This window comes from Ascaphus truei, chromosome 4 (assembly GCF_040206685.1).
Source record: "Ascaphus truei isolate aAscTru1 chromosome 4, aAscTru1.hap1, whole genome shotgun sequence".
Taxonomy (NCBI): Eukaryota; Metazoa; Chordata; class Amphibia; order Anura; family Ascaphidae; genus Ascaphus; species Ascaphus truei.
In genome coordinates, this window is record NC_134486.1 from 398,238,817 (window position 1) to 398,266,014 (window position 27,198).

Sequence of the window (27,198 nt, forward strand, 5' to 3'; positions counted from 1 at the left end):
ATATACAGCACACAAAACAAAAATAGCTTTTTTTCAGCAACAAACGAAAATGGCTTTTCCTTCAGCAAACAGACAAAAACAGTTTCACTTTAGCAAACAGTGTATATGGCAGTTGCCCTTTTCTATGCAGGGGACATACAGTTCACAATTCATATACTTTTCTAATCAGACCTTGTATCAGGAAATCTCTCAGCAACTTACTCCTCTCTCATCAACAGCAAGTTTCATGTGTCTACAACCTGGGTTTTAACACACCTTGATTAGGCAGCTGGGATACCACTAATTGTCCTGAGGTTCCCAGCTGAAGTTAACCTAGTCAGTGCTGCACTGCAGACTAGACATAGGTTTTCCAGGCATATAACTGGTGGCTTGTATTTACCCTGTCACAAGCACACAACACGAAATATCTTCTCTTCAGCAGACAAAAACAAAATAGCTTCTCTTCAGCATAGAAAACAAGGCAGCTTCTCTTCAGCATGCAGGACACAGACAGTTCATCACACATATACTTTGAAAAATAGACCTTATAGCAGTAATCTCTTCAGTATTTCAGTCCTGTCTCCTGACCTGCTAGCTTGTATGTGTGTACAGCCTGGGGGTTTTAAAACACCTTGATTATGCAGCTGGGGTCAGACCAATTAAGCAGCCCTTCTCAACTGAAACTTAACCTCGTCACTGCTGCACTGCAAGCCTAAACATAGGTTTGCCAGGTATATGGCTGGTGACGTTCATTCACCCTGTCACAGATTCTCTTTGGACCCACCTTTTTAAAATGACGATTGTTTGTCCTATAGTACCCTGTTATAATTTAGTATTGATATTAGTATTAGGCTGAGCGATACGGTCACCATAAATGTAATATTTTCTGTCCCTAGAATATGTGTGGCTGTTATATCTCTAATATAGCCTTCTGCCAATGATAGAAATTCTGGTGTTAGTTTTATCAGTCTTTTGCTCCTTGTTCCTCCTGGTTTTGCTATATATTTTACCATGGCCCTGTTGTCAGATTTTAATTTGTATATTTCCATTCTTTACCTGGCTTTGAAATGCTTCCAGTGCTTTCTGCACTGCCTTAAGTTCCAGCAGGTTTGATGGTAAATGCTGTTCTTTGGTTGTCCAAGTACCTTGTACCAGTAGGTCTCCCACCTGAGCTCCCCAAACTGCTCTGCTTGCGTCTGTGGTGATTCTTACCCATTTTACCTGGTGTAACGCATGTCCTTTTAATAGGTTTTGGGCATTTTCCCACCATCTTAGTTCTTTCTTTGTATGTGCGTATATGTATATTTCTTGTTTTACATCCTTGGGATCTTCGTTCCACTTCTGTAAGAAATTTTGTAGTAATGGTCTCGTGTAGACCTGCCCATTTTACTACATTTAGCGTTGATGCAAAATTTCCCAGGTGTCTCATACAGTTTGCTGTTGAAGAGATGTTCTCTGTCTGAGCGTTCTTGTCTGGACTCCAATGTCTTGAACCCTATACTATGGTAATCGCACCGCTCCTTCTGCCTTGTGAAATTCTACTCCCAATTTTTAAAACTGTGTTAGTACTAAGTGTAGTTGTTTTTTGTCTATGTTTACAATCCAGCCATCATGATCTAGAAAAGATACCACTATGTTTCTGTCTTGTAGCAGTTTTTCTTGTTTTTGTGATTTTATCAGAATATCGTCTAGATATGGATACATTTCTACACCCCTTTATCTTAATTCTGCTATGCTAATACCTTTGCAAACGATCTGGGTGATATTGCCAGTCCAAACGACAGCACCGTATATTGGTACAGTAGTATTCCTGATTTATTGCAAACCTGGGGAATTTTTGATGTCTCTTTGCTATAGGGATGTGTAAATAGGCATCTTTTAAATCTATTGATATAATCTAATCACTTGGTTTTACTACTTGGATGATGATGTTTAGTGAAATCATTTTGAACTTTACCTGTAAGTAGGTATTTACGTTTCTTAGATCCAATACTGCTCTACAAACTACTGATTTTTTTTCCCTCTGGAGCCACGAAAAAGCTTATTTTGTCCGCCTCCCCATGACGTATTTCTTGAGAACGGCCTTTCAGGTCGATATGTTCTTGCTTCCCTATACTGTGTTCTTTCCGTCTGATGGTATGTAGGGACATATCGTCTATTTCTACTTTCTTGTGGTAAAAATGTGCTTTTACCTCCTGATGCTTTGGTTATAATTGCATCTAATTTATTCCCAAATAGAAATTCTCCTTCAAAGGGCAAATTACACAAAATGTTTTTGGATGCTGTGTCTGCGCCATAGCGCTTTTCTTGCTGTTACAGCATAGGCCATTGATCTGGCTACCAGTCTTACCGCATCCAGCGATGCTTCAGCTACGTAGTCGTCTGCCCATTTGATTTCTGACAATGCTTTTAGAATACAAGTTCTCAACTCCTTTTTCCAATGCTTCATCTATATTGGCAATCCATATCCGCATTCCTCGATACTGATGTCGTTTATCGTCGGTTTGCATGCTCTACCTGCTGACACATATGTTCTTCAAAACACTATCCATTTTCCTATCCATTACATCTTTGAGTGATGCTTCATCTTCGACTGGAATGGTTGTTTTTCTTGAAACTTTGGAACTTGCTGCATCAATTTTAGGATTGACTACCCAGTATTTTACCTCCTCTTGTACAAAAGGATACATCATGTTACATTTTCTGGGAATATTTTGTTTTCTATCCGGCTGTGACAATTCCATTTGATTCATAGCTTTGATTACTTGATGAATTGGAAAAAATCTGGTTCTCTTTCTTCGGCCTTGTCCCAAATAATTAATCCGATTTCTGAGTAACTTCTTCTGTATCCTCTAATTCCAATGTTTCTCCCATTGCCTTATAAGAGGACCCACCATTTCTAAATTAAATTCTGATTCTTCAGCCTGCATTTTTTGTGTCTGATGAGGAGTCTCTCACTATATCCAGGCTGGTCTGAGATCTTGCTCTCTTTTGCGCTGGTTTCACTGCTTGTTTCACCACAGACTCCACCCTCTGCTTTACTGTATATTTCAGCCATGATAGGAAAGTATTCATCTGTTCATTTGACTCTCCCTGCTGCCTGCTTTAAGGCAGTCTGCACAAAGCTTTTTAGCTTCTAACGCTATTTTTTCACATGCTGCACACCATTTAGTTTTTTTAGCGGCTTTCTTCTTTTGATGCGGGGACTCTACCACCCCCTTAGAAGTTCCTTCTTCCGGTTGTATAACCATAGCACTACGGTGAAAAAATATTTATTTCAGTTCCATGATATCAACTCTCTTTGATTTTCTGCCTCTCTCTTCAAAACTAAGGACTCACCTAGTTTTTGTAAGCAACCCTTTACTTTCCCCCCGCTTCCATACTGGCTACGAAAAGTTTTCCAGCTTCTTGCAGCGGATTTCTCCTGTCTGCCGAGTGTTCCATGCTGCGGCTGCTTCCAGGACACTTTCATACAGCTCTGTATGCTATCGCTCTGATATCACATGCATGCGCCCGCCTGGTGAATTATAGCGCGTGCGTTCGAATGTGCACGTGCTAGGCACTTACATGGGACGCCTTACTTGTCTGTCTACCCCACTCCTATGCGTCTAAGACGCCTCAGCGGTAAATATTATCTGAGCCTGCAATCTGCTCTACAGCCCTGCTGTCTGCCTGCCACGTTCAATGACTCATCCGCAGTTCTGCATGGTTGCACGGGCCTGCGTCTTGCTACCACCCACAGTGCGTTGACGGACCTTCAGGGGAAGAGAGGCTAAGAACCCGCTGGCTTTATTGCCGTAACTATCGTCCGGCGAGTCCTTTAAAAAATAAAACAAGCTGTACGACAGGAAAAGACTGTCTGCAGGTCGTGGGAGGGGCCTTTTATGGCCTACCTGCAAGAATTCAATCTCCTGTCCTACTCAGTTGGGGTTAGACTTAACCCTACTGCCATGGTGAACAGGAAATATACATTTACACTTATGTAAATTTGTTTATAATAAAATTGCACATCAGTTTATCAGTCAGGGTACATTGTAATAGATAAAAAGTAACATTAGAAATGAGCAAACTTACCTAAATTCAGTTAGCGTTTAATTTTTTTTAATTTTCAGAATTGTTCAAAAAATTGCGAACGTTTAAACCAAAAGTTCATACAAAAATTGTTACATTTTGCCAGGTTTTCTTGAGTGGCGAAATCGTTAAAAATAATATTTTTTTTTTTAAATGGACCACATCTGTACCATTCGTGGAATTTTTCATAAAATTATGCATCTTTTCCTTAGAATCAATATGTAACTAATTTACCACGTGAGAATGACATTTTTTATAGGTGTTCTTCTCAACATCTCACTTATTCAATTTCACTGATGTGCTTTTGAGAGTTATATGCACGTTTCACTTTTGGTTTGGATGCAACATTGTAGTTCTCAAGTGGCCTTCTCAGACTGTCCATCAATGGGAAGAGATTCTGAATAAAAGCATACTGTATGCTTCAGGCACTCTGGGATAAAAGGAAGCTTACAGAAAAGCAATGCATCTGCACATTCTAAATTGAGAAAAGGCAATTTCTCCGTTAGTTACTGTATGCTGAAAAGCCCTTTTTAGCACATAGAGAATGTACGCCAGGTTTGACTTTAGTAGTCTATAAAACATAAAGCAAACTTTGATTTTGAAAAAGGACACTGCCAAAGATGTATGGTCATGTAGTAATGCTGCAACTTTATATTGGGGTTGAGCGATTTATGTTTTAATTATTACATGAACCATACAAAATCAAACTAGTGACACGTTCAAAAGAAAAGGCAAATACAATTTATAAAATATATATAAGTATTTGTAAAAATGTATTCTTTAAAACAGGGGGCACCGAAAGTAACAGTAAGGCCACGCTTATAGTGCCGGCTACAGCTACAGCTACGGCTACAGATGACGTCTCCTGTCTCTCAAGCAAAAGTTGTAATTTGAGTTTGCGAGATGTCTCTTGTTACAAGGGTAGTGACGGAAGGCAGAGGGGCTGGGACAAGAGCAAAGGGGAGGGCTGAAATGGAGAGGAGTTGTAATTTCTGTTTGCATGCTGAATTTACAGTACTTTTACTTTAAATTACAGGAGAATTTACTATTTTAAAGTTGTTCATATAGTGTGTTTCACTTGACTGACACAGAGACACACAAACACACACACACAATCAGGGCCGCCAACAGAAATCATTTGGCACAGGACAAACGAAAGGAGCAGGGGCCCACCCCCCAACACGAACGTTTTTTTGAAGGTTATAGGCTAGAAAAGATCCCCATTTTCAATTTAAAAAAAAAATACATGAAAATAAAAAAAAACACACACATCTCCATTTAACACTTTTCATACCAAAGGGTAAAAGCTGTGACTCAATTTTGGGCTCCCAAACACGAGATGCATGACTTGCTTCTAACCCACTCTCTCCTCACCAATAGAGGATCCTCTACTCTTTCAAGTCCTGTGGAAGAACATAGAGAGCTCTGGGCTGAGTGAGCTGCCTAAACTCACATGATCGTCACTAAAAGTCATAGGGGCCAGAACTATGTTTTTTTGTGTGACATTACAGTAGTAGATCGTCACAAAGCCAAGTAAAAGATTAAAATCCCTCTCAAAACAGTTTATTTTCCCCAGCCTTACTTATTGATAGAAAACTATTGTACGTTTCTGAAAAGAAGTAGAAGTGGACAGACAAGGTGATCTGCCTAGGGAAATGGTTACAAGTCAACTTTCACGATTAATGTCGAATGGAGTGTGACGTACGGCCAAAATAGCTGCTAATCTGGTCTCTCTACTTATTGATAAAGCATATTTCTCCCATGCAGTGGAGCAGTTTTGCATCAACAAACATATGTATACAAAAAGTTAAATATCAGGGTTGTCATCCGCACCTCTAGGGGGAGCTGATGCAGCTCCTTGGACTCTAAGCAGAGGCCATGTTGGCACTCCCAAAGGACTAGATAAAGGATAACTCCTGGAGGAACAGGGTATCCTCTGGAGACTGGGGACAGCATGTCAGAACTGTTGGAGACCGCGGAGAAGGTTGTGTCCGGGAGGCCAGTTAGGCTGCCCAGGACTTGGTCAGAGAACCACGTAGGCCCGAGTTAGGCCCTGAGCCACCCTAGCTGAGTACTGTAGGGACGGCCATACCTCAGGGACATTCCTGGTAGCCGAGTACCAGCGGAGCGACGAAGCTGAATCGCCAAAGAGGATTACCCAGGCTAAGGAATACTACCACGCAGCTGCCGGAAGTAAGGAGTGAGGGAAATATTGTTGGGAGGCCCCGCTACGTGGGATCACGGATGCGGCTCCTGCTATCCAAGGCGGATTCCCTGGCTACTCCATTGGAACCAGGAAGGTACCCACGTACATCACCAAATACACAAGGAAGGGTAGCGCTGCCCTCACATACATTCGGGGTTGCCTTGCTGGATACCTAGCCTTCTGAACGGGTATTTGGCGGTGTGTGTATACTGTTCCTATTGTTTTGCTGTATATGTATCAGGAGTGACCTGCTGGTAAAAAGTATTGCTCATCACTGCTGTGTGTTGTGGTTATTTGCTGTATATATTCCCGTGAGGAGCCATCCCGCCTATGCTGGGATCCCAGTGGGTGGAGGCACTGCACCCGCACCCCCAAGCTCCCTATGAGCAGAGGCCTTCTGTGAGCCTGCAGGTTAGCACCATAATGTACGTAGCATGCAAATTTCCCTTAGGCTGTGATTATACCAAAAATCCCGTGAACAAACAAATAAGAGTGCACATACCAAGCGCAACATAAGTGACGCGACGTACTGCAAAGCGTTTGTCTCCTCAAGTGATTTTGAGATTTTGTTATTCACACACGACGGCTGCATCACGTGATTTGCATGGCCTATCACAGTGCATCATCAACCAACCAATCTGGCCATGTCTCCCTGCAGTAGCTTCTAACCGTTCACATGTACCGCAGCGACATCACTACGATGACGTCACCGGACCGGGAGGGGTGGGAGTGCTACAGATATAACATTTTATATTGCACCAACGACTAACTAAATACAGGCATACCCCGCATTAACGTACGCAATGGGACCGGAGCATGTATGTAAAGTGAAAATGTACTTAAAGTGAAGCACTACCTTTTCCCCACTTATCGATGCATGTACTGTACTGCAATCGTCATATACAGCTAAACCCCGTTAAAACGCGGGTCTCGGGGTCCACCCCGAGACCACCGCGTTACTAACGGGGTCGCGAGAAAAAAAAATGGCCGCCGCGCTTTAGCGCATATTCATCCCGCGGGACAGGAGATGGGAGCGGGCATGTCCCTCCGCTCCCCGCTTCCCCCTGTCACCGCGGGACAGGCCGCGGGGCAGGAGATGGGAGCGGGGATGTCTCTCCTGTCCCCGCTTCCCCCTGTCACCTCGGGACAGGCCGCGGGGCAGGAGATGGGAGCGGGGATGTCTCTCCTGTCCCCGCTTCCCCCTGTCACCTCGGGACAGGCCGCGGGGCAGGAGATGGGAGCGGGGATGTCCCTCCTGTCCCCGCTTCCCCCTGTCACCTCGGGACAGGCCGCGGGGCAGGAGATGGGAGCGGGGATGTCCCTCCTGTCCCCGCTTCCCCCTGTCACCTCGGGACAGGCCGCGGGGCAGGAGATGGGAGCGGGGATGTCCCTCCTGTCCCCGCTTCCCCCTGTCACCTCGGGACAGGCCGCGGGGCAGGAGATGGGAGCGGGGATGTCTCTCCTGTCCCCGCTTCCCCCTGTCACCTCGGGACAGGCCGCGGGGCAGGAGATGGGAGTGGGGATGTCCCCTCAGGTCGCCGCTTACCTCAGAACCATGCTGCCTGCATGGAGGTTGTAGCGGGGGGTTTCTTCTCCCCACCGCTGTCCCCGGTGCTCCCGCTGCCTGCGCGGGAGGAGGGGGGGGAGCGGGTGGTGGTGCTGGTCGCGGCCCGTCTGTGTAGAGTGAGAGAGTGTGTGTGTATGTATATATGGGAGAGAAAGTGTGTGTGTGTATATGGGTGTGTGAGTGTGGGTAAGTGTCTGAGTGTGTGTGTAAGTGTGTGTAAGTGTGTGTGAGTGTGTGTGAGTGTCTGTGAGTGTGTAAGTGTGTGTGAGTGTGTGTGAGTGTGTGTGAGTGTGTGTGAGTGTCTGTGAGTGTCTGTGAGTGTCTGTGAGTGTCTGTGAGTGTCTAAGTGTGTGTGAGTGTGTGTGAGTGTCTGTGAGTGTGTAAGTGTGTGTGAGTGTGTGTGAGTGTGTGTCTGTGAGTGTCTAAGTGTGTGTAAGTGTGTGTAAGTGTGTGTGAGTGTGTGTGAGTGTCTAAGTGTGTGTAAGTGTGTGTGTGTGTGTGTGTGAGTGTGTGTGAGTGTCTGTAAGTGTGCGTAAGTGTGCGTGAGTGTGCGTAAGTGTGTGTGAGTGTGCGTGAGTGTGGTCAGTGTGTGTGCAGTGTGTCAGTGTGAGCAATGAGCAGTGTGTGTGCAGTGTGCAGTGTGTGTGCAGTGTGGCAGTGAGCAATGAGCAGTGTGTGTGCAGTGAGTGTGTGCAGTGTGTCAGTGTGAGCAATGAGCAGTGTGTGTGCAGTGTGCAGTGTGTGTGCAGTGTGGCAGTGTGAGCAATGAGCAGTGTGTGTGCAGTGAGTGTGTGCAGTGTGCAAAAAAAAAAATGTAAAAAAATTTTTTTTTAAAAATTTTTTTTTTTTTTTTTTTTAAAAAAAACGGGAGCCACGGGAAAACCGCGTTATAACCGAATCGCGGTATAACGAGGCGCGTTATAACGGGGTTTAGCTGTACGTGCATAACTGATGTAAATAACGCATTTGTAACAGGCTCTATAGTCTCCCCGCTTGCGCACAGCTTCGGTACAGGTAGGGAGCCGGTATTGCTGTTCAGGACGTGCTGGCATGTGCATGCGTGAGCTGCTGTTTTCCTATTGAGCGATATGTACTTACTCGCGAGTGTACTTAAAGTGAGTGTCCTTAAAGCGGGGTATGCCTGTAGTTAATGTTATAACAAAATGTTATAATAGTGTGTAGCAGAGTTGTTCCACTCACATCTGGGAAGAACTGAGGCAGCTCCTCGGCCTATTCTGCGGAAGTGCTCTGGCCATCTTGGTACACCCAACCAAACTTAAAACAGAGGAACAGGATATCCTCTGCAGAAATAGAATATCCTGTGTGACTGAGGACCGCATGGTCAGAGTTGCCAGAGACTAAGCAGGGGAAGATTGTGTCCCGAGAGCCAGTAGGCCGCCTGGGACTAGGCCAGAAATGCCACATAGGCCCGATCTAGGCCCCGAACAACCCTAGCTGAGTATTGTAGGGACGGCCATAATTCAGGGACTTGCGTGTTCGCTCCGCTGGCGCTCAGGCTACTGAGCAAGACAAGCTACAGGGGAAGATTCCCCAGGCCTGGGAGGTACTACCGCGCGGCTGCTGGAAGTAAGTAGAGAGGGGATTGTGTTGGAGGCCCTTTATCGTGAGATCACGGATGCTGTTTATCCCGAGAGAAATTCCCTGGTGTACACAAGCACCCAGGAAGGTACCCTCGGGCACCACCAATACAAAAGGGGGAGGAGGGATAGCACTGCCCTCACACTGGGTAACTCAGGCTGTATTAGGTGCCCCAGGGATATAGTGCCAGAAGGGGGGATGGTGTGCTATTGTTATGGTGTATGTTATGTTGTGTTCTGCATTACCCTGTTGGTAAAAGTTATTCTGCTTATGCTATTGTGTGCGTATTTATTTACAAAGTATATGTTCTCATGAGGAGCCATCCCGCCTACGCTGGGATCCTCACGGGTAGAGGCGCTGCATCAGACACACCCCAAGCTCCCAATCAGCGGAGGCCCAGGCCTCCTGTGAACCTACAGGTAGAACCAGAACACTAACTGCCTGCTATTTCTCTTAGCGGTAGGGAAGTGGTGTTACAATTGGTTGTGAGAAAGCAAAGAAAAAAAACAACTAAACTTACCTAACTCTTTCTGGGTAGAAAAGAGCTACATTCCACACGATAGCACCACCCCAGTCGTGGCCGATAAATGTAGCGTGGGGAATACCCTATGGGAAAAAAGAAATATCAATAGTCAAAGAAACAATTGAAAAGGGAAGGGCTGTTTATTATAGAAAGGGTACTAGAACAATACCTAAACAAACTATGACTAATACCTAATAATCAAAAAGAAGCACTCATGCAGTGCAGTGAATGATAGGAAACATGACAGCTATCGAGCTCAACTTTCTTAAACAGCATGCAGTCAACTCACCCAATTTTCTACTGCCAAATACAGTTTGTCATACATAGCAGGTCTATGCATTGTACTGAATGTATAACTATACTTCATTATCTAGTGCAATATGCACTCAACTTTCCAGAAGACACTTAGTAGCTACAGAAAATCAAATGATATAAAGGTCACAATCCTTCAATTCATAACTCTGAAGCCATCAATTTTATACATGCTAAGTAGTGCAAAAATAATTCTTTATACAGCCAAAGGCCTTTTTGCATCTTTAAAAACATTAAAAGATCAAGCACAATTCCAGGGGGAGTCAGATGATTGTGTGCACACCACCTGTTCTGTAGTATGTTTGAAATAGACAGAGCATTAACCAAACACCTTCATTTTAGAACACATTTTAAATGATTAAGATGCAAAAAAAAATAAAAAAAAAAACAATGCATACCACGGATTAGATTTAAAATATAGCAACTTTTATATATGGTCACAATAACCAATGTATCACAATAAATAATATCCACAACACATTAACTGAATAACATCAAAAATTACATATGACAATTACATAAAATACATGGACATTCCCACATAAGGGGATACTGACCCAGTACTAGCTTCTGTGCAGCATAACATAAAAAAAAAAACAAGTTAATCAAATCAAAAAATCGCTATGGATGTTCTATGAATAAACAAAACACAGAACCCCAGCAAGCTCTTTTTGTGAACCCGAGCCCCCACAAAATATATATATATGTATATGTGTCAAAATGGAGTGCTATTGAGCGTGGCATATGTATACAACAAACGACAGAGAAGCCCAATGCTACATCCAACATGACAGAAATACACAGTAAAATACTTATATATTCTCTTGAAATAGGGTCATTTAGTTTAACCCTTTGGCCAAAGCGTTGTAAGCTTGCGAGCCACGTCAAGGCAGACACCTGTTCGCAAGGCTGGTGGAGGTTAGTGGCTCCTCCTTCCCAGGTTTTAAGCCCGCCCCTCCCCACTTCCCTAGTTTGCAAGTGCCTCATTCTGCTGGATATAGACCCACTGTGGTCTTTCTCCCTCCTAATAGAGGTAAATGAGAATTTTAATCCTAATAGAGGTATATTAGTATTTTATCTGGTAGTGTTAGGCCCTGCGAACAGGTGTCTGCCTTGACGTGGCTCGCAAGCTTACAACGCTTTGTCCAAAAGGGTTAAACTAAATGACCCTATTTCAAGAGAATATATAAGTATTTTACTGTGTATTTCTGTCATGTTGGATGTACTGTAGCATTGGGCTTCTCTGTCTTAAGTTCTATGAATAACCTGATTAGTGACCACAATGAGATGAACAGATACTAACCACAAGCGGCAGCAGGTAGCCGGTTTAAGTGCAAAAAAATTCGGCTGGCACGAACACACGGCATAGCTTTCTTTCGCTGGCGCTTTCTGGTTGCTCCGTTCCAGCCAATGGGTAAGTGCGCAGAGCAGCCTCTCGTGACCTCTACGCGTTTCGCAACTGCGTGCTTCGTCAGGAAGTCATGTTAGAGGCTGCTAATGTGCATTAAATATCGCACAACCAATGAAATCAGGCTGCCAATAGACCTAAGCTACAAAGATTGCCAAAATATGAAACAATGTGATAAAATAAGTGAATGAACTCCCCAGTGTCTGCACATAAGAAATTATTAATGTGCAATAGTGAAAAACAAATAATAAACCCTAATATACATAAACCTTTACAAGTAGTCCTTGCTATCCAATGTTTCACTTTACAACGAATGGCATATCCAAAGCTTTACAATGCAACCCTATGGGCCGTTTTTTCGACGCCGGAATGCCTTTCCGAAGCCGGAATGTTTTATCCAACACTTACCGCCTCTGATTAACATGGGACTCACTTTACAACGGTTTCACTATCCAACGCTACTTCCAAAACGGATTCCGTTGGATAACTGAGAACTGCCTATACTACAAAAAGTGAAAATATATATGTATAAACCTTTAAATTGATAAGTGAATATTAATTCCTAAACTTATTATCCTAAATGTGAGTTTGAAAACCTCCATTTTGCCGCGCGAGGACTTACCGGCATCTAGATCTCTCTCCTCTTTGCTGTCAGCTCTCTCCTCACTTCATAGGGCTTTGTCCACGTGCTCTCCTCTCTGCAGCTGACAGCAAAGAGGAGAGAAATCTAAATGCTGGTAAATCCTCGTGCGCCGAAATTTTAATGCAATTCTGGTTATAACGCTGTCTCATTCTGTGGCCCCCAAGGACAACGTTATAACGGGGTTCAGCTGTATATATATTTAAAAAATCAATTGACAAATGTTTATAAATGCGAAAACAACAACAAATGCTGAACAACATATTTTGGGGCTGGGGGTGGGACTGGGAGTGGGGGCGGGGCTAGGTGGTGAGTAGATTTTATGGTTCGGCAAGTAGATTTTTGGGTGATTTGTCAAGCATTGTGTATATATATATTATATATACACATATATATATACACACACACACACACACACACACACACATTTTATACATACACACACACACTAATGTTTTAGGAGAGATTATTTCTCTAGACCAGGGGCCCATCTTCACACAAGTGCATCGCTGTACTATTTATACGAATTGCATGCCGAGCTATTAAACAAAATCTACTTTAACTATGTTTGTAACAGATTGACCTTTCCTTCAGATACTGTATGTGTATAGTACTTAAAAGCCTTTAGGAGATATTTATAATGTATATGAAATTCTACTTTGGTAAGGATTCATTGGTATGAATTATTTTGTTCGACCCTTTTATAATTTGTAACCCCTTCCCACTTAAAACTGTAGTAACAGAAGAAAATAATTAAGCGCTTGGAATGGCATCAAAGAACAATAAAATATTTAAATTAACATAAATGTGTCAGCACATGAGGACAACATAGCCTGCTCATATTCTTAAGCTGCTGTAAATCGTCAGGCTCCTACATTTCTGGCTTTTCTCCATACTTCTTCAGCAATCCCAAGCAGTTTTCATTCAATTACTATATTAACTTTTACCACCAAAATAGTTCAGACTGAAGTTATATAGTGCTGTCACATTATTGGAATTGTAACAAATCTTGCTAAGGAGAGCTGCATATTTAAAATTGAATAAAGCCACAGAGAACATGAATTTTTAACAATAAAAAAAGGAGCCAATTGTAATTAATATATAAAATATCACATGGAAAACTCTGCAGAATAGTAGTGCACATTGATTCATGTAAATATACATTTTTTTTTAAATTTAAACCGAATGAAGGCTATAAGTTGGCACTATAAACAACTATTTATACACTTTAAATCCAGCTGCAAAAAACAGTACATGTAAATAAAATTTACATATGTCTGCTAAGATTCATTTATGCACACTGCACTAAAGTGCATCCCAAGTGACAGAAATACAGTAAAGGAGTGGTGTGAGGCAGTACACTGACCTAATTTGTTAGGGAGGTAGAGGTTTGACAAACATGACTAAATGCATTTCACTTCAGCATTTAGACTTGGCACTTAGGCTTGAAGCAGAAATGTACAGACAGTCCTCGGTTATCCGACACAATGCGTTACTCAAAATGGCGTTGTAAAGCGAAACACGTTTTCCCATAGGAACACTGTTTAAATCAAAGGTTCCGTTCCTGAAGGCATTTTTATCACTAAAATACACCAAATATTTTATGCAGACAATAAGATATTCAGCACACACATACATTATATAGTGTATATACTGTATTATATATATATTATAACATAATAAATAATATATTACTGTATATAGTATAATATAATATTATATAGTATATTATATATATACGCTCTTAAGACGCTTTGCAACGTTGTTTATGTGAATGTGTATATATATATATATACACACACATACACAACGTTGCAAAGCGTTGTAAGAGCGTTGGATAAGCCATTTTGGCGTTGTAAAAATTAATATAGGTATGCATTGCATAGCGTTGGATAAGCCATTCGTTGTAAAGCGAAGCGTTGTAAAACGAGGACTGCCTGTACTCACCCAAAATATGTGGATTCACAGTTTTGTTTGTTTTTGATTCGTTTTATACATATGATTATTAAACAATTACACGGTTTAAATGACTATCCTAAACATATTGTAATGTTAAATAGATACAACATTGTAATGTAATACAGAAATCTTATTAAAAACCCCATCAATGATTCATTTGGCCCTGAGCGGGCCTAAAAAAAGGAAAATCTTCCTACCCTCTTTTTCATGAATTAGACGAATGTGTTCCGTTTCTCATTGCTGTATGCCTATTTGATACTACCCTCAGTCAAAAGAATGCAAAGGACACTAAAGCTTTTTTGGATCTTATGTCTCATGTGTGAAGCCGTTTTATCGCCAAAAGGATATAATACCACATGCATTTAAAAAGTAAAGAATATAGATGATTTTTGAGGATAAATCTATCAGACAATGTCTTGGCCCTTTTTCACTAGTACCAACAGATCCAATCAATCATGCCGTTAAATTTACTATGCAGTGCTACTTCGCACATCGTGGTAAATACGGTAATATATGGTCCATTCCAGTGAATGGGCTGCAAATCGTCTTCCAGGACGGAAGGGTTCTGTAGTAACATTAGGAAATACGGCCCTTGACCCTTTGGGGTCCCAAGACGTAGCCACCATGTTATAGAGTCTGGCACTGCATGCGCCATAGAGTGAAGATTTTCTAGGAGAGATCGTGTCCAACGCTCCAGGCGATCTGTACTGCAGAAAAATGGAAGAGCATTCCCCCTCTTCCTTTTTTCGGGTTAAGGAATGAAGAAGTCACAGGATCACGTGGTGCAGGAGAGCCGTGAAATTCTGGTGCCACAGCCCCTGTGGTACCCAAAGGCTTAATGGCAACTTAATGTGTCACCCAGCATGCAACATGTCTTATGTAATAGCATTCCTTAATAAAATAGCCCATTGTCTCCACAGAGTACAGTATTAATATTTTAAAAAGGCAACTACAAAATCAACCATCATTCATTCTACAGGAAAAATACCAAACAACAACAATTGTGTACATTTTAGAATCTAGGGGAAAAAACACCTCCTGAGGCAAGGTATGGATAAAGTTGTCGACAAAGTTACTTTCTGGACGGATTCCCTCAAGAAAAAAAGAAGAAAAAACAAGCATACACACTGCAATAGTGCATTATCCAGGGACAACAAGGATATATAAAGAGAGCACTTTAATACATATTAAAAAACACATTATAAAATACAATGAATTACACTAAAAAAGCTATCTGTGCCTCTGCATTAGAACCAGAAGTCTTGAAACTTGCTCCGCTTTGGTAAAATTGGAAACCTACTCACCAAAAGTGACTAGGACATAAGCATTAGTATAATGGTCTTGTCAGCAGGTCAGAGATCCCTGACGAAGAAACCCACCATTTGGAGTTTCGAAACGCGTAGGAGGTCTTTTGGCATCGCAGGGACACCGTAGCTGTGGAATTCAAGCGGTGACGTCACAGGAAGAGTCGTTCGACCGGACTCTGGGAGAAAGCAGCAAGCAGACTCCTGAGTAAAGAAGGGGATCCTCCCTCGTCGACTGACGCAAATTCACCCCACGGCAAGCGGTTTACCTGCTGACAAGACCATTATACTAATGCTTATGTCCTAGTCACTTTTGGTGAGTAGGTTTCCAATTTTACCAAAGCGGAGCAAGTTTCAAGACTTCTGGTTCTAATGCAGAGGCACAGATAGCCTTTTAGTGCAATTCATTGTATTTTATAATGTGTTTTTTTAATATGTATTAAAGTGCTCTCTTTATATATCCTTGTTGTCCCTGGATAATGCACTATTGCAGTGTGTATGCTTGTTTTTTCTTCTTTTTTTCTTGAGGGAATCCATCCAGAAAAGAACCTTGTCTACAACCTTATCCATACCTTGCCTCAGCGCCACAGGAGGTGTTTTTTCCCCTACGTTACCAAATCTGGGTAGGAGATACCAGATCCACTTCTTTGGGCAGCTCCAGGACTACCTTTTTGTACTATATATCACAGGTTTTAAATTATCATTGTTTGCATGAGCGCTATTGTTCACCTATATTTCCACCACAGTTTAGAATCTGCTTTATGGATGAAGGTCAAACCCTTAGTAGTCATAGGGGTCTATTCTAGTAGCTGATGACTTTGCTGCTATCTCGAACGATGTTGTATGATCCCATCGAACAGTTTGTCATTGGTGTTATCATGGTATTCAGAAATAATCTGAAACCATCTCAAACCGTGAGTTAGGTAAATGCCAATACTGCTCTGCGCAGCAGCAATGTGATCTCAGGTTATTGCCAAGTTCTCCCCCTGCGATCTTCTCGCAATCTGTGCTGCATAAAGAGCTGCACAGAGATGCCATTCCCTGCACAGCTCTCACAGGCGATCACAGTATTTTTATTTAAATTTTAATACTAGTGTGCAGGAGCAGGGTGCTCCGGAGCTGAACCGCATTAATTTCAGGTTCGGGGACCCCCTTCTTCCCGAGATACAGGCCCTGGTATCTCCAACACATTTAAATGTCCCGGTCACGTGATGCGAGATTTAAACATTGCAGAGGGATACGGGCACTGTAACTCGGGTAGCAGGGGGTCCCCCGGATCTGAAATCAATGTGGTTCAACTCCGGAGACCCCCTGCTCCCGCACACTAGTATTAAAATTTAAATAAAAATACTGCTTGGGTGGGCAGTTTTACACTCTCCCACCTCAGTACCGGGGTCCTGCCTTGTTCATGGTGAGCGCATGCGTTACATGATATTAATGTGCATCAGCTCCAGAGACTCCCGGCTTCAATCCGATGCAGGAAAAATAATAAGTCCCACTTTCAAATCCCTTCTCGCCACAGATGAAATCTGTGATAAGTTCGCTATTTCAAAGCCCCGATGAGATTCGAGGCTACTAAAATAGCATGATCTTACCGAAATGGCGCTATTTTGCCGTTTATCACCTCCTGCTCGATGTGTTTGGCCACGAGCGAGAACTCTCATGAAAATGCACTCCCCGTACGAGTTTGGCAAGTCATCGGAGCCAAATCGTACGTGAACTGCTCAAAATCCTCGATGAGTTTGTTATCAAAGCTACTAGAATAGGCCCCCATAATATGCTATCCAATGACAAAGCTGGGTAACAGGCTAAACTTGCTGCAGAAAATACAGTCGTCATATCTGCTTTCCTGTAAAATGATACATGTTTCTTTAATGCCAAAGCATCCTCAACCACAATTGTTCTTTTCCCTAAAGAACCCACTATTACTGCATTCCTCGAGTTTACTATAGGAACGACCTCTCAAATCTTTCCAGGTGCTTTTCAATTAGGGTTTTGATGTTTGAGTTTCAGGAAGTGCTTTTTATGTGGATCATAGATGAGCCTTTGCATCCTCAATTTCTAATACTAATCTTTAGAAGTTTGCCACTTTATCCAGAGAGTTCAAAGTTGCTGGGGATGTCAATGTCTTCCTATAGAAGATACTGTAACAAATCTCCTTAGACAGACTCTGAAAAGATTTCCTGCTCGACTGTATCTTATTCAACTTCCCTTGCGATTGGGATGCTACCTTCCATGTTTCCTCTTGATTTCAGATAATGTCTTTAAGTGCAAGATACAAAAGCAGTTGAAGCGATCTGATATATACTGTATAAAGCTTTTCAAAACGACTGTCCGCAACAAAGTAGAGAATAGTGTAATAGAATACTGTAAATAACCCACACTGCGTAATAACCCAAATACACCAGAAACGACCTTGTCATATGGATTTTAAAAAAAAATCCAGCTTGTTAGCCAATTTGGACAGGAACAAAATTGAAAAAAATTAAACTGCCACTTACTGTACAGATCTCCAAAAACGACATACTGAAGCAATACCTGCCTCCTTCACTCAATTGCTGGTAAACCCCCATACAGGATGTGTATTGATGTCTCCAGCTTAACTGCAGACCACATACAACTCACCACAAAACTCCCTGTGCCCATTGAAGAGGTTATCCTGTTGTGGTTTGCCCACCATCATTTCTCCTCCCCCACTAAAATTACACCCTAAATGCTGTATGAGACCACCAACGAGTGCATGTTACTGAAGCGGAGTTGGCTAAATTACCAGCCAGGATACAACTGCCATGTTTGAGGTGACCAAATGAATGACGGATAATTATATATGTATCCTTTTCTAGGACATTGTGTGATCCACTTTGGAAAGAATCTCAAATTCTTTAATAAACTACTGTATATGCCCATTTACATTAAGAAATGCAAGAGTAAAGTGAGGGTTGTACAGTATCTCAACTGTTTGGGTTCCAACAACATTAAAGGATCATATATTTCCTTCTAACATTACACTACTGGAACTAAATGGAAGGCCCAATGTAAACCACAGTACTTTAATGTCTCTATTTACTTAAATGCATAAACTAGCATAACAATACTGATTACTGATGTTATACAAACTATATAGCTATTGTCCAAATTTCATATGTACATACTGTAACACAAAAGCATTTAAGTTGTGCATCATGCCCACCCTGTTATAGGAAAGATTTAAGCAAGCCCAAAATCAATATAGACACGTTTTGATGTATTTTCCATCCAAGTTATTTTTGTCTTCTTTTTTTTGCATCTGTCAGTGTCTCCCACCTACTGTATATGATGCCCTTCCTTTTTACCAGTAACTGCAGCTTTGGAACTAATTACATTACGAGACGTTACTGGAGTCTATAAATTATTATTTCAGTCTAGTTGGAACTCCTTGCGCTCTTCGTTTCAGATACTGAAAGTAGTTTGAGCCTGTCCTCTTCAATTCCACCAACGTGTAAAGGAAATTTAGTCTGTATAAGGTTCTCAGTTTATTTTTCAGTTAACCCAAATTAAAATAGTTTGACCTACATGTCTAATGCATGTACATCAGGGATGGGAAACTCTAATCCTCATGGGCCACCACCCGGTCAGGTTTTTGGGATATCCCTGCTTCAGCACAGGTGGCTCAGTCTTCGATAGAGCCATTAAGCTTCCAGTGCTGAAGCAGGAAAATCATGAAAACCTGACCTGTTGGTGGCCCTTGAGGATATAGAGTTGCCCACCCCTGATCTATATAGTTTACTTACAGTATTATACTGCAAGTTAACAGACTAGAAAGCCATTTTATGCAATTTTAAAAGTATGTCCCTTTAAACTGCCAGCTATTGCTCTCTCCTCCCTTTGTTCCTGCTACAGCATAAAAAACAGGATTACACGGAGAAATGTAGTACAACAATCTGGAGGAAAGGGTAAGAAGTCAAGCAGAGAAACACGAGAAAGATAAAATATAAAACACAGCAAAGGGCACAGCATTTGAAATGTGAAGTATTCTGGTCAGAGATGCATTTTTAGAAAAAGGCATTATTAGAGCTGTTATTCAAACGTTGATTTTATTTTGTAAAAAATATATTTTATTTACTACAATGTTCAAATTGCTTACCAGCTTGTCAAGAAAAACCACCAAGTCCTATGAAGAAATTAAACAAAAGTAAATTAAAACAACCACTTATACATTTAGAGAAAAACAAACATCTGTTATAGCATAATAAAGTATTATTTTTATTATAGCATCAAGGTATAGATGGCAGAAAGAATTAAACATTGTATACCTTGCATATTTCTTCTTGGCAATATTCTTCTATATCTATAATAGAACACAAATACATTGTTATTTCTATTACAGAAGCACCTTTTCACTGATTTACATGCTGCTTTCACAGTGAATATTTTATACCCAACCAAATATTAAACAAGATGGTTTATAAAAAAAAAAAAATTAAACCGTATATTTTAGTTATTTTTACACAGGCGTTGAACAGTTTTTAACTGCCAAGTTATAATTTTAACTGAAAATATTATTTAAAAGCTCTCTTATGGAAGAGCCTGATATTACTTGATAATGTTAGTAGATACGCTTTCTACTTATAGATGTATCAGTAAGATAATGGAGAGGACTGTCCAATAGCACAGTAAAATTGGTTAGAAAATGTATCTTTAAAGACAATAGATTCTATGTAAGTCAATTTCATTGAGAAGTTGTTTAGCGTGCTGTGTGATTGACCCCTTAAATTAATTGTCAATGCAAGTTAAATTGAAAAAGAGTGATGTTTATCTGGCGTATCAGTTATGGCTTTAGTACCATAAATGAAAGATGCACAGTTGATAGCTCTTACTTTTTTGAGTTTGCTAGTACAATATACAAAGATGGTTTAAAAATAGTGCCTTTTCCAGATATGTAAACATACAGTAGCACATATCCCAATGAGCATCTAGTATTAGCGCAATAAGAGTTTGATGATAAAAAAAAATGACATTTCATATATCCTTCACACTATGTGAATATTTTGGTAATGGTCTGTACAGAAAAAAAAAGTGGCACTTTGTGTTCTATTCATTAAAGTGTGATAGTAATACGCTATCATTCACTTGAATAGAGATTAATAATTGATTATGGCCAGCCTATTTTAATAGACACATTAGTCAGCTTGCAAATTCTGCTGTTTTATGTTCCAGTATTGCATTTAATCCAACTTCATTGGAAAAGTTTTAAATAAATATATGGTCTTGTTAGGACAATCTAACCCTATTCAATTTCCTGGTCTTTTGTCTGAACACAACAATGAATATAATAATAATAATAATAGCATGTTCTTGTATAGCGCTGTGAGTTGTACGCAGCGCTTTAATGAGACATTTTTGCAGGCACAGGTCCCTGCCCCGTGGAGCTTACAATCTATGTTTTTGGTGCCTGAGGCACAGGGAGATAAAGTGACTTGCCCAAGGTCACAAGGAGACGAGACCGGGAATTGAACCAGGCTCCCCTGTTTCAAACTCTCAGTGCCAGTCAGTGTCTTTACTCACTGAGCCACATTACCGTATATAAACAGCCCAACTGCTTAATTTTCTGTCAATAAAACTAGAAACTCCTCCTACTCTCACATTCACGCTGTTGCTAAATCTTGCTGATTATTCCTCCATCACATTTCCAGAATCCACCTTAACTTTCCTTTGTCACTCTACAAATTTTTATTTTTAAATAAACTCATGTATGCCCTCATCTCCTGAGTTGGCTATTGCAACCTTCTGCTCTCTGGCCTTCCTGCCTCCAAACTCCATACTCTAGAGCAGAGGTGGCCAACTCCAATCCTCAAGGGCTAACAACAGATCAGATTTGCAGGATATCACTGCTTAGGCACAGGCGGCCCAATCAGTGGCTCAGGATGGAACTACTTGTTCTGAATCAGAGATATCCTGAAAACCTGACATGTTTGTGGCTCTTGAGGACTGGAGTTGGCCACCCTTGCTCTAGAATATTTTTTTAAATGCCACTCTTTTAGGCCTGTCTCTACATTCAAAGTGGAAATCTGCATACAGCTCCCAAATTCACCTGTTGGAGCAGAGGAATCTCCATATCCTTTCATATCAAGGGCAATGACCCTGAATCCTGCATCAACCAGAGCAGGTATCTAGAGAGAAAAAAAGAATGAAAAATAAGATTAATCTCCAGTTTTAAAATCAAAATTCAAACATTCAAGCTCCTTATGAGTACATGAAGGTGCTAAACATCAATATTAACATTTTCCGTGCTAAAGGTCTGGAGGCACCAGTGTGCAACCAAACCTCTGGCATTTGTGGATATACAGTAGGATAGCATGAGCAGCAGTCACATGACCACCCGGGTGTTGGATAGTTGGATCGGTCTGCACGATCAGCCCCTTGAAAACTAGCGATCGGTCCACTGGTGTACCAGAGCCAATGACATTACCAATTACACCATAAAGACACGGAAAAGGTCAACATTAAATCAAGTACTCACAGCATATTTTATTAAGAAATGTATTTTCCCCAGTAAAAAAAGTCTTCAAAATATTCAACACTGATCATATAAACAGTCCTTATACATTTTTTTTAATACGTATGCAACTAAACACACTTCTTATAAGAAAAAACAAAAAAATAATTTGTTGCATTCTGGAGAAGGAAAATAAATACAAGCAGATGTCCCTGGAGTGCTACATCTCAAACCAGGGGTGGCCAACCTGTGGCCGTGATGGTATATGGAATGGCTGTCTTGATGAAGGAGCACAAAAGTAAAAAAAAAAACACATTAGGGGGAAATGTATGAATAGTAACAAAGTTATTAAAACGGTATTCATTTTCAAAAAGTAACAATTAAAAACATAAAATAAATAAATTGAAATAAATTACATTTAAATTTAAGTTATGTCCTATATTTGTTTTGTGAGCAGATTTTTCAGCAATTAACTTTGCCAATACAGATCTATACTTCTTTTTAACAGATGCTCACATGGGCAGTCTGCTTCTGTTATAAACCTCCGCATGCAATCCTAATCTTGAGAAAATTACTGAAATCACATGCAGACATTTTACATAGTGGCCTCAAGTTTTCTCCTCAAAAAAGGTTCATAATATTTTAATGTTTTTATTATCCTTTTCTACTTTTGGTGTTATTTAGTTTAGGTTTAGATATTAATTTGAACCAGATGTAGGGGGTAGTAGGATAGTGGGCTGCCAAAACATTTGTGACCATTTAATGACACTTTAAATTGACCACCAAAGCTTGGTCACCCCTGTTCGACTAAATAAAAGAAACTCTGTAGTGAGCACAAAAACATTAAAAATTTAATACTTTATTTGCGGATGACGTATTTCTGACCCTCTCACCCCGCTGATCTCTCTCCCAAATTTATACCAATCCCTTTAGGATTTCGGAAGCAGGTCGGGGCTTCAAAATCAATCACACCAAATCTGTGGCATTGGCGGTTAACTTGGCCAGCGATACAGTCAAGCTCCTTAAACTCAACTTCGATTTCTCTTGGCAGACTTATTATATTCCCTATCTCGGAATCAATATAACTAAATGTTATGACACTCTTTACAAATTCAATTACCCCAAACTAATCAAAAGCCTGAAGAAGGACTTAGAAACATGGGGGAAATATATTATCTCATGAATAGGCAAAATTGCATTGGTTAAAATGAATCTCCTTTTCTGTACTCTCCCCATTAAGGTTCCGATAGGTGATCTTGAGGACCTCCAATCCAGCATCACAACATTTATATGGAATAAAAAGCGCTCAAGAGTCAAGAGAGGTGTGCTATATAGACCCACGATAAGGGGTGGGGGGGCTACCCGGTGGGGGGGCTACCCGTTAAGCCCGTTAAGATACTATCAAGCCTCCCAACTAAGCCAAATTCTGCTCTGGAACTCTGAGCCACAAACAAGAGGCTGGGTGGATATAGAGAATGTTATGTCCGACCCAGTTGACATTACAATGCTCTTATGGTTAACCAAATCTAACAGGCCGCCAAGCTCTATCTCCCACCCAGTAATTAGACATTCCTTAACACTCTGGGACTGCTTGAAATTCAAACTTACAAAAACCTGCTTCCTCATGATCCCGCTTTTTGGTAACACAGATTTTGACCCAGGCAGACCTTTAAGTGCATTCCAAGCGTGGCAGGCAGCTGGGATTACCAGAGTAGGAGACCTACTCAGATACTGGGAAAATGCCCTTCCCAGAACTACAAAAAAAAAAACAAGGAACCTTCCACCCGCAGAGATATTCAGGTATCTACAGGTTAAACATTTTGTCACTCAGTTCCCTACACACACCTACTTTGAATCTTTATTTATGTACAGATCACAATAGAGGGGAATGAACCTCTGCCATATATTATTGTCTAATTAACTCGGGGACAGATAAGAAATATTTTAATATGCTGAAGTGGGAGGAGGAGCTCAGGGGGGGTCCTGGACGAGAAGGATTGGGCTGATATATGGGAGGCTGCGGCAAAAAGTTTGATCTGCACTGTGGTTAAAGAGAACTCCTATAAACTATTATTTCGCTGGTATATGACCCCAGTCAGACTCCATGCAATACACAATGCCCATTCACCGGCCTGCTTTAGAGGGTGTGGACAAAATGGCTCACGGTCACATATCTGGTGGAATTGCCTGAAACTAGTTCCCCTATGGACACAGGTTTACCTGTTTATCAATAGACTTCTGAATACGGACATAAGACCTGACCTTTGGTCTGCTCTACTAGGCAGACCAGTTCAAGACCTGTCTTGAGCCTCAACCAAACTAATGTCCCATATCATGTCAGCCACAAGATGCTGTATAGCTGTGTCCTAGAAAAAACAGGAACGCCCCTCTCTGCCAATGGTAAAACGCAGAATATGGCATATTGCTATGATGGAGACACTCACAGCTTACCTAAGAGAGAGCTGTGACAGGTTTTCCCAGATTTGGGACCCATGGTTTGCCAGCGAGGGGGGGCAGAGAGATATTAGAGAATTAGCTTGGGTGTAGATGGAAGACGACTCTCCCTCCGAGTGGATCTAGCACAGAAGCATGCTTCTAATAAACCAAAGTAATGGGTATGACAGGGAGCATACATGTAAAACAAACTTAGACCTATGCTGACACTGGTATCACACGCCCCCCCCCCCTCACTTCCCCTCGTGTTTGGTCCATTTTGTTACGTCTAATTTTGTTCATTATGTTCGTCCAATATTATTTAATCACAGAGATAGTAGGGGATGTTAGTGAGGCCGCCAGCAATAAGGACAAACATAATATTTGAATATATGGGCCTGAAATATCTATTATGGTTCTGTTGTACAACATCCCCACTGTACCTATTTTATCTTCTGTATCCCAATTGAAAAAAGACAATAAAATTTTAAGCTGAAAAAAAAAAAAAATACATTTAACACTAACCTTTATTTAAGCAGCTATTATAGGTTATACCTTTAAGCAGCAGTCCAAGCTGCCGTTTTAAATTATTATATATTTTTTCCCCTTTAAAATGTGCAGCAATGCAATACACACAATGATAAGTAATTACCTAAGTTGCTGATCGATCCGTTTTCCTGTGATCGATCAGTGACAATTCGGTTCGGGGATTAAATGGCTGTCAGCGCAGCATAAGACGACCAAAGATGCATAGTTCTGTGGGGAAGATCATTTGGCCAGGCAGTCACTAGATACAATTGGTGCACTACTAGAGAGAGGACAGGGCTCAAAAAGGGTTGGTCCCTTCAGAAGAGGAAGGGGATGTGACTTTGTAAATGGTTGCTGTAGCAACAAAAAATGCTTGTTACATTATAATACATTCAAATTTTCATTTCAGAGTTGGTTTTAAAAAAAAATGCTACAAGTATTTTCTCATAGTACAGAACTGATTTATAAATAAAAATAAAAAAAAACATGTAGGATATTGCTTGGTCTGCAGCTTTAAATTAAATCATTCCTATTTTACTAGTGGGGTTTCAGTAAAAACTCAAACGAAAATGTACTTCACTAGCAACCACTAAAATGGGTTTTCACACTTCATGAGTTTTATTTATTTATTTTTTTAGAATTGTTAAACTACATATCACTTCTGCACTTACAGTAATTACAGTAATTCTGTATGTTGTTCACGTTTTTAGTAGTGAAAGAGTCAAAGGCACAACAAGATCAACTTGCTATGTGGAGCAGCTAATTAACCTACTTCTAGTCACTCACCTAGTAGTACACCCACTCCATAGATAAGCCATACCTTTATTATTCACTTATGGATAAGAAGAAAATAATTCCAGGATTGTTGGAGCACAAACTACCTACATATGTTGAACTGTCTTCCCTAACTGCTCATGGAAGAAGGAATTTATTAATTCTATCAGATGTATGTGTTTTCTAACCACCCACTGAAGTCAAGGCGGAGAGGGTTAAGAAAGTTATTTTTTGATCATATTGTCTATCTTTGGATATTTTTCTTCTCAAATATCTGTGGCCATGTCAGATATAGAAGAAACATATCAATCACAGGACGAACCAGCTTTATATGCTTTTAATTGTTTTGATGACTCGTCAAGGAAAAAAATAGCTTTGCAGGTTTATGAACACTTTTTGGACTCTGATTCCAAAGATATCTCTGATTTAAAAATGCATTTTCAAAGATTAGAAAAATTGCTAATCCAGAATACAAGAGCTTGGTGGGACTTGGTGTCATTAGAAAATTACATCCAAAAGAATCCCGAGAGGACTCTATATTAAAAAAGCCCCCACTTTTGGGTTCCAAGACAAAACCTTTGAACAGCAATGGATTGCAACTTTAGATCATTGTTCGTTCAAATAAATGGAGTTAATTGTGGAATAGAAAGTGAAGGAAAGACAAATTTTGTAAGCACAAGTAAAAGAATTACAATCACAGTTAGAACAGTTTCAGGAGATGGAGGGCTTTAAGAGCTTTGATACAATATTGTCTACCACAATTGACAAAATTGAGAAAGAAATTATGGCTAAAAAACAAAGTAAATACGATAGATATCGCATTGATTATGAAAAGAAACAAATTTATAGTTGCCAGCGGATCATCAATGGGCAGTCCCACCAAGCAGCACATTTATTGGCAGTGGCATGATGTCTTGTATATAATGTATACCCTGTTCATTTATGTAACTGTACTTGTAACCATGTATTATTTGTTTTACTCTGTGCCCAGGACATACTTGAAAACGAGAGGTAACTCTCAATGTATTACTTCCTGGTAAAATATTTTATAAATAAATAAAATGAAGGTGCTGTTATTGCGTGAGCATGTATTTATTTATTTTATGGAGTTCTTCCCAATAGTGTGTCTGTTTTTGGTCTAAGACTTGCCACAGCCACTCCTACGGAGCCAACTCACCACGAACAACCGCCAAGTACAGCTCGCCACTAGCTCTCTCGCTACAAAGATAATCCCCTAATCTTTCCCCTAACGTTAAATCCTTAACCTAACCCACTAACCTGAACCTCTAATGCCAACGCTAATCTTCACCCTAAAAATCTTGGCCTCTTACCCTAAAACCACTCTAGCCTTAACCCCATACTCTAAAAAAGCTAAACCTTAACCTCTTAACTGAAATCCCACAATCGTAGCCCTTGGCCT

The 27,198-nt window shown here is 40.7% G+C and overlaps 1 protein-coding gene across 7 annotated transcripts in view; it reads right to left on the bottom strand.

The window, feature by feature from the left end:
* The window catches only part of EPHX2 (epoxide hydrolase 2), a 384,986-nt gene that overhangs the window by 267,280 nt on the left and 90,508 nt on the right, over positions 1-27,198 (bottom strand). For all 7 annotated transcript variants that reach the window (XR_012801228.1, XR_012801227.1, XR_012801226.1 and 4 more), the window contains exons 8-11: positions 21,639-21,717; positions 19,861-19,895; positions 19,692-19,718; positions 9,943-10,028 (exon numbers count right to left, since the gene is read on the bottom strand). Coding sequence is in view for 4 of the 7 variants with exons in the window: in XM_075598616.1 (XP_075454731.1) it covers positions 9,943-10,028; positions 19,692-19,718; positions 19,861-19,895; positions 21,639-21,717 (227 nt within the window). In the remaining 3 variants the exon portion in view is untranslated. The remainder of the gene's footprint in view (positions 1-9,942; positions 10,029-19,691; positions 19,719-19,860; positions 19,896-21,638; positions 21,718-27,198) is intronic.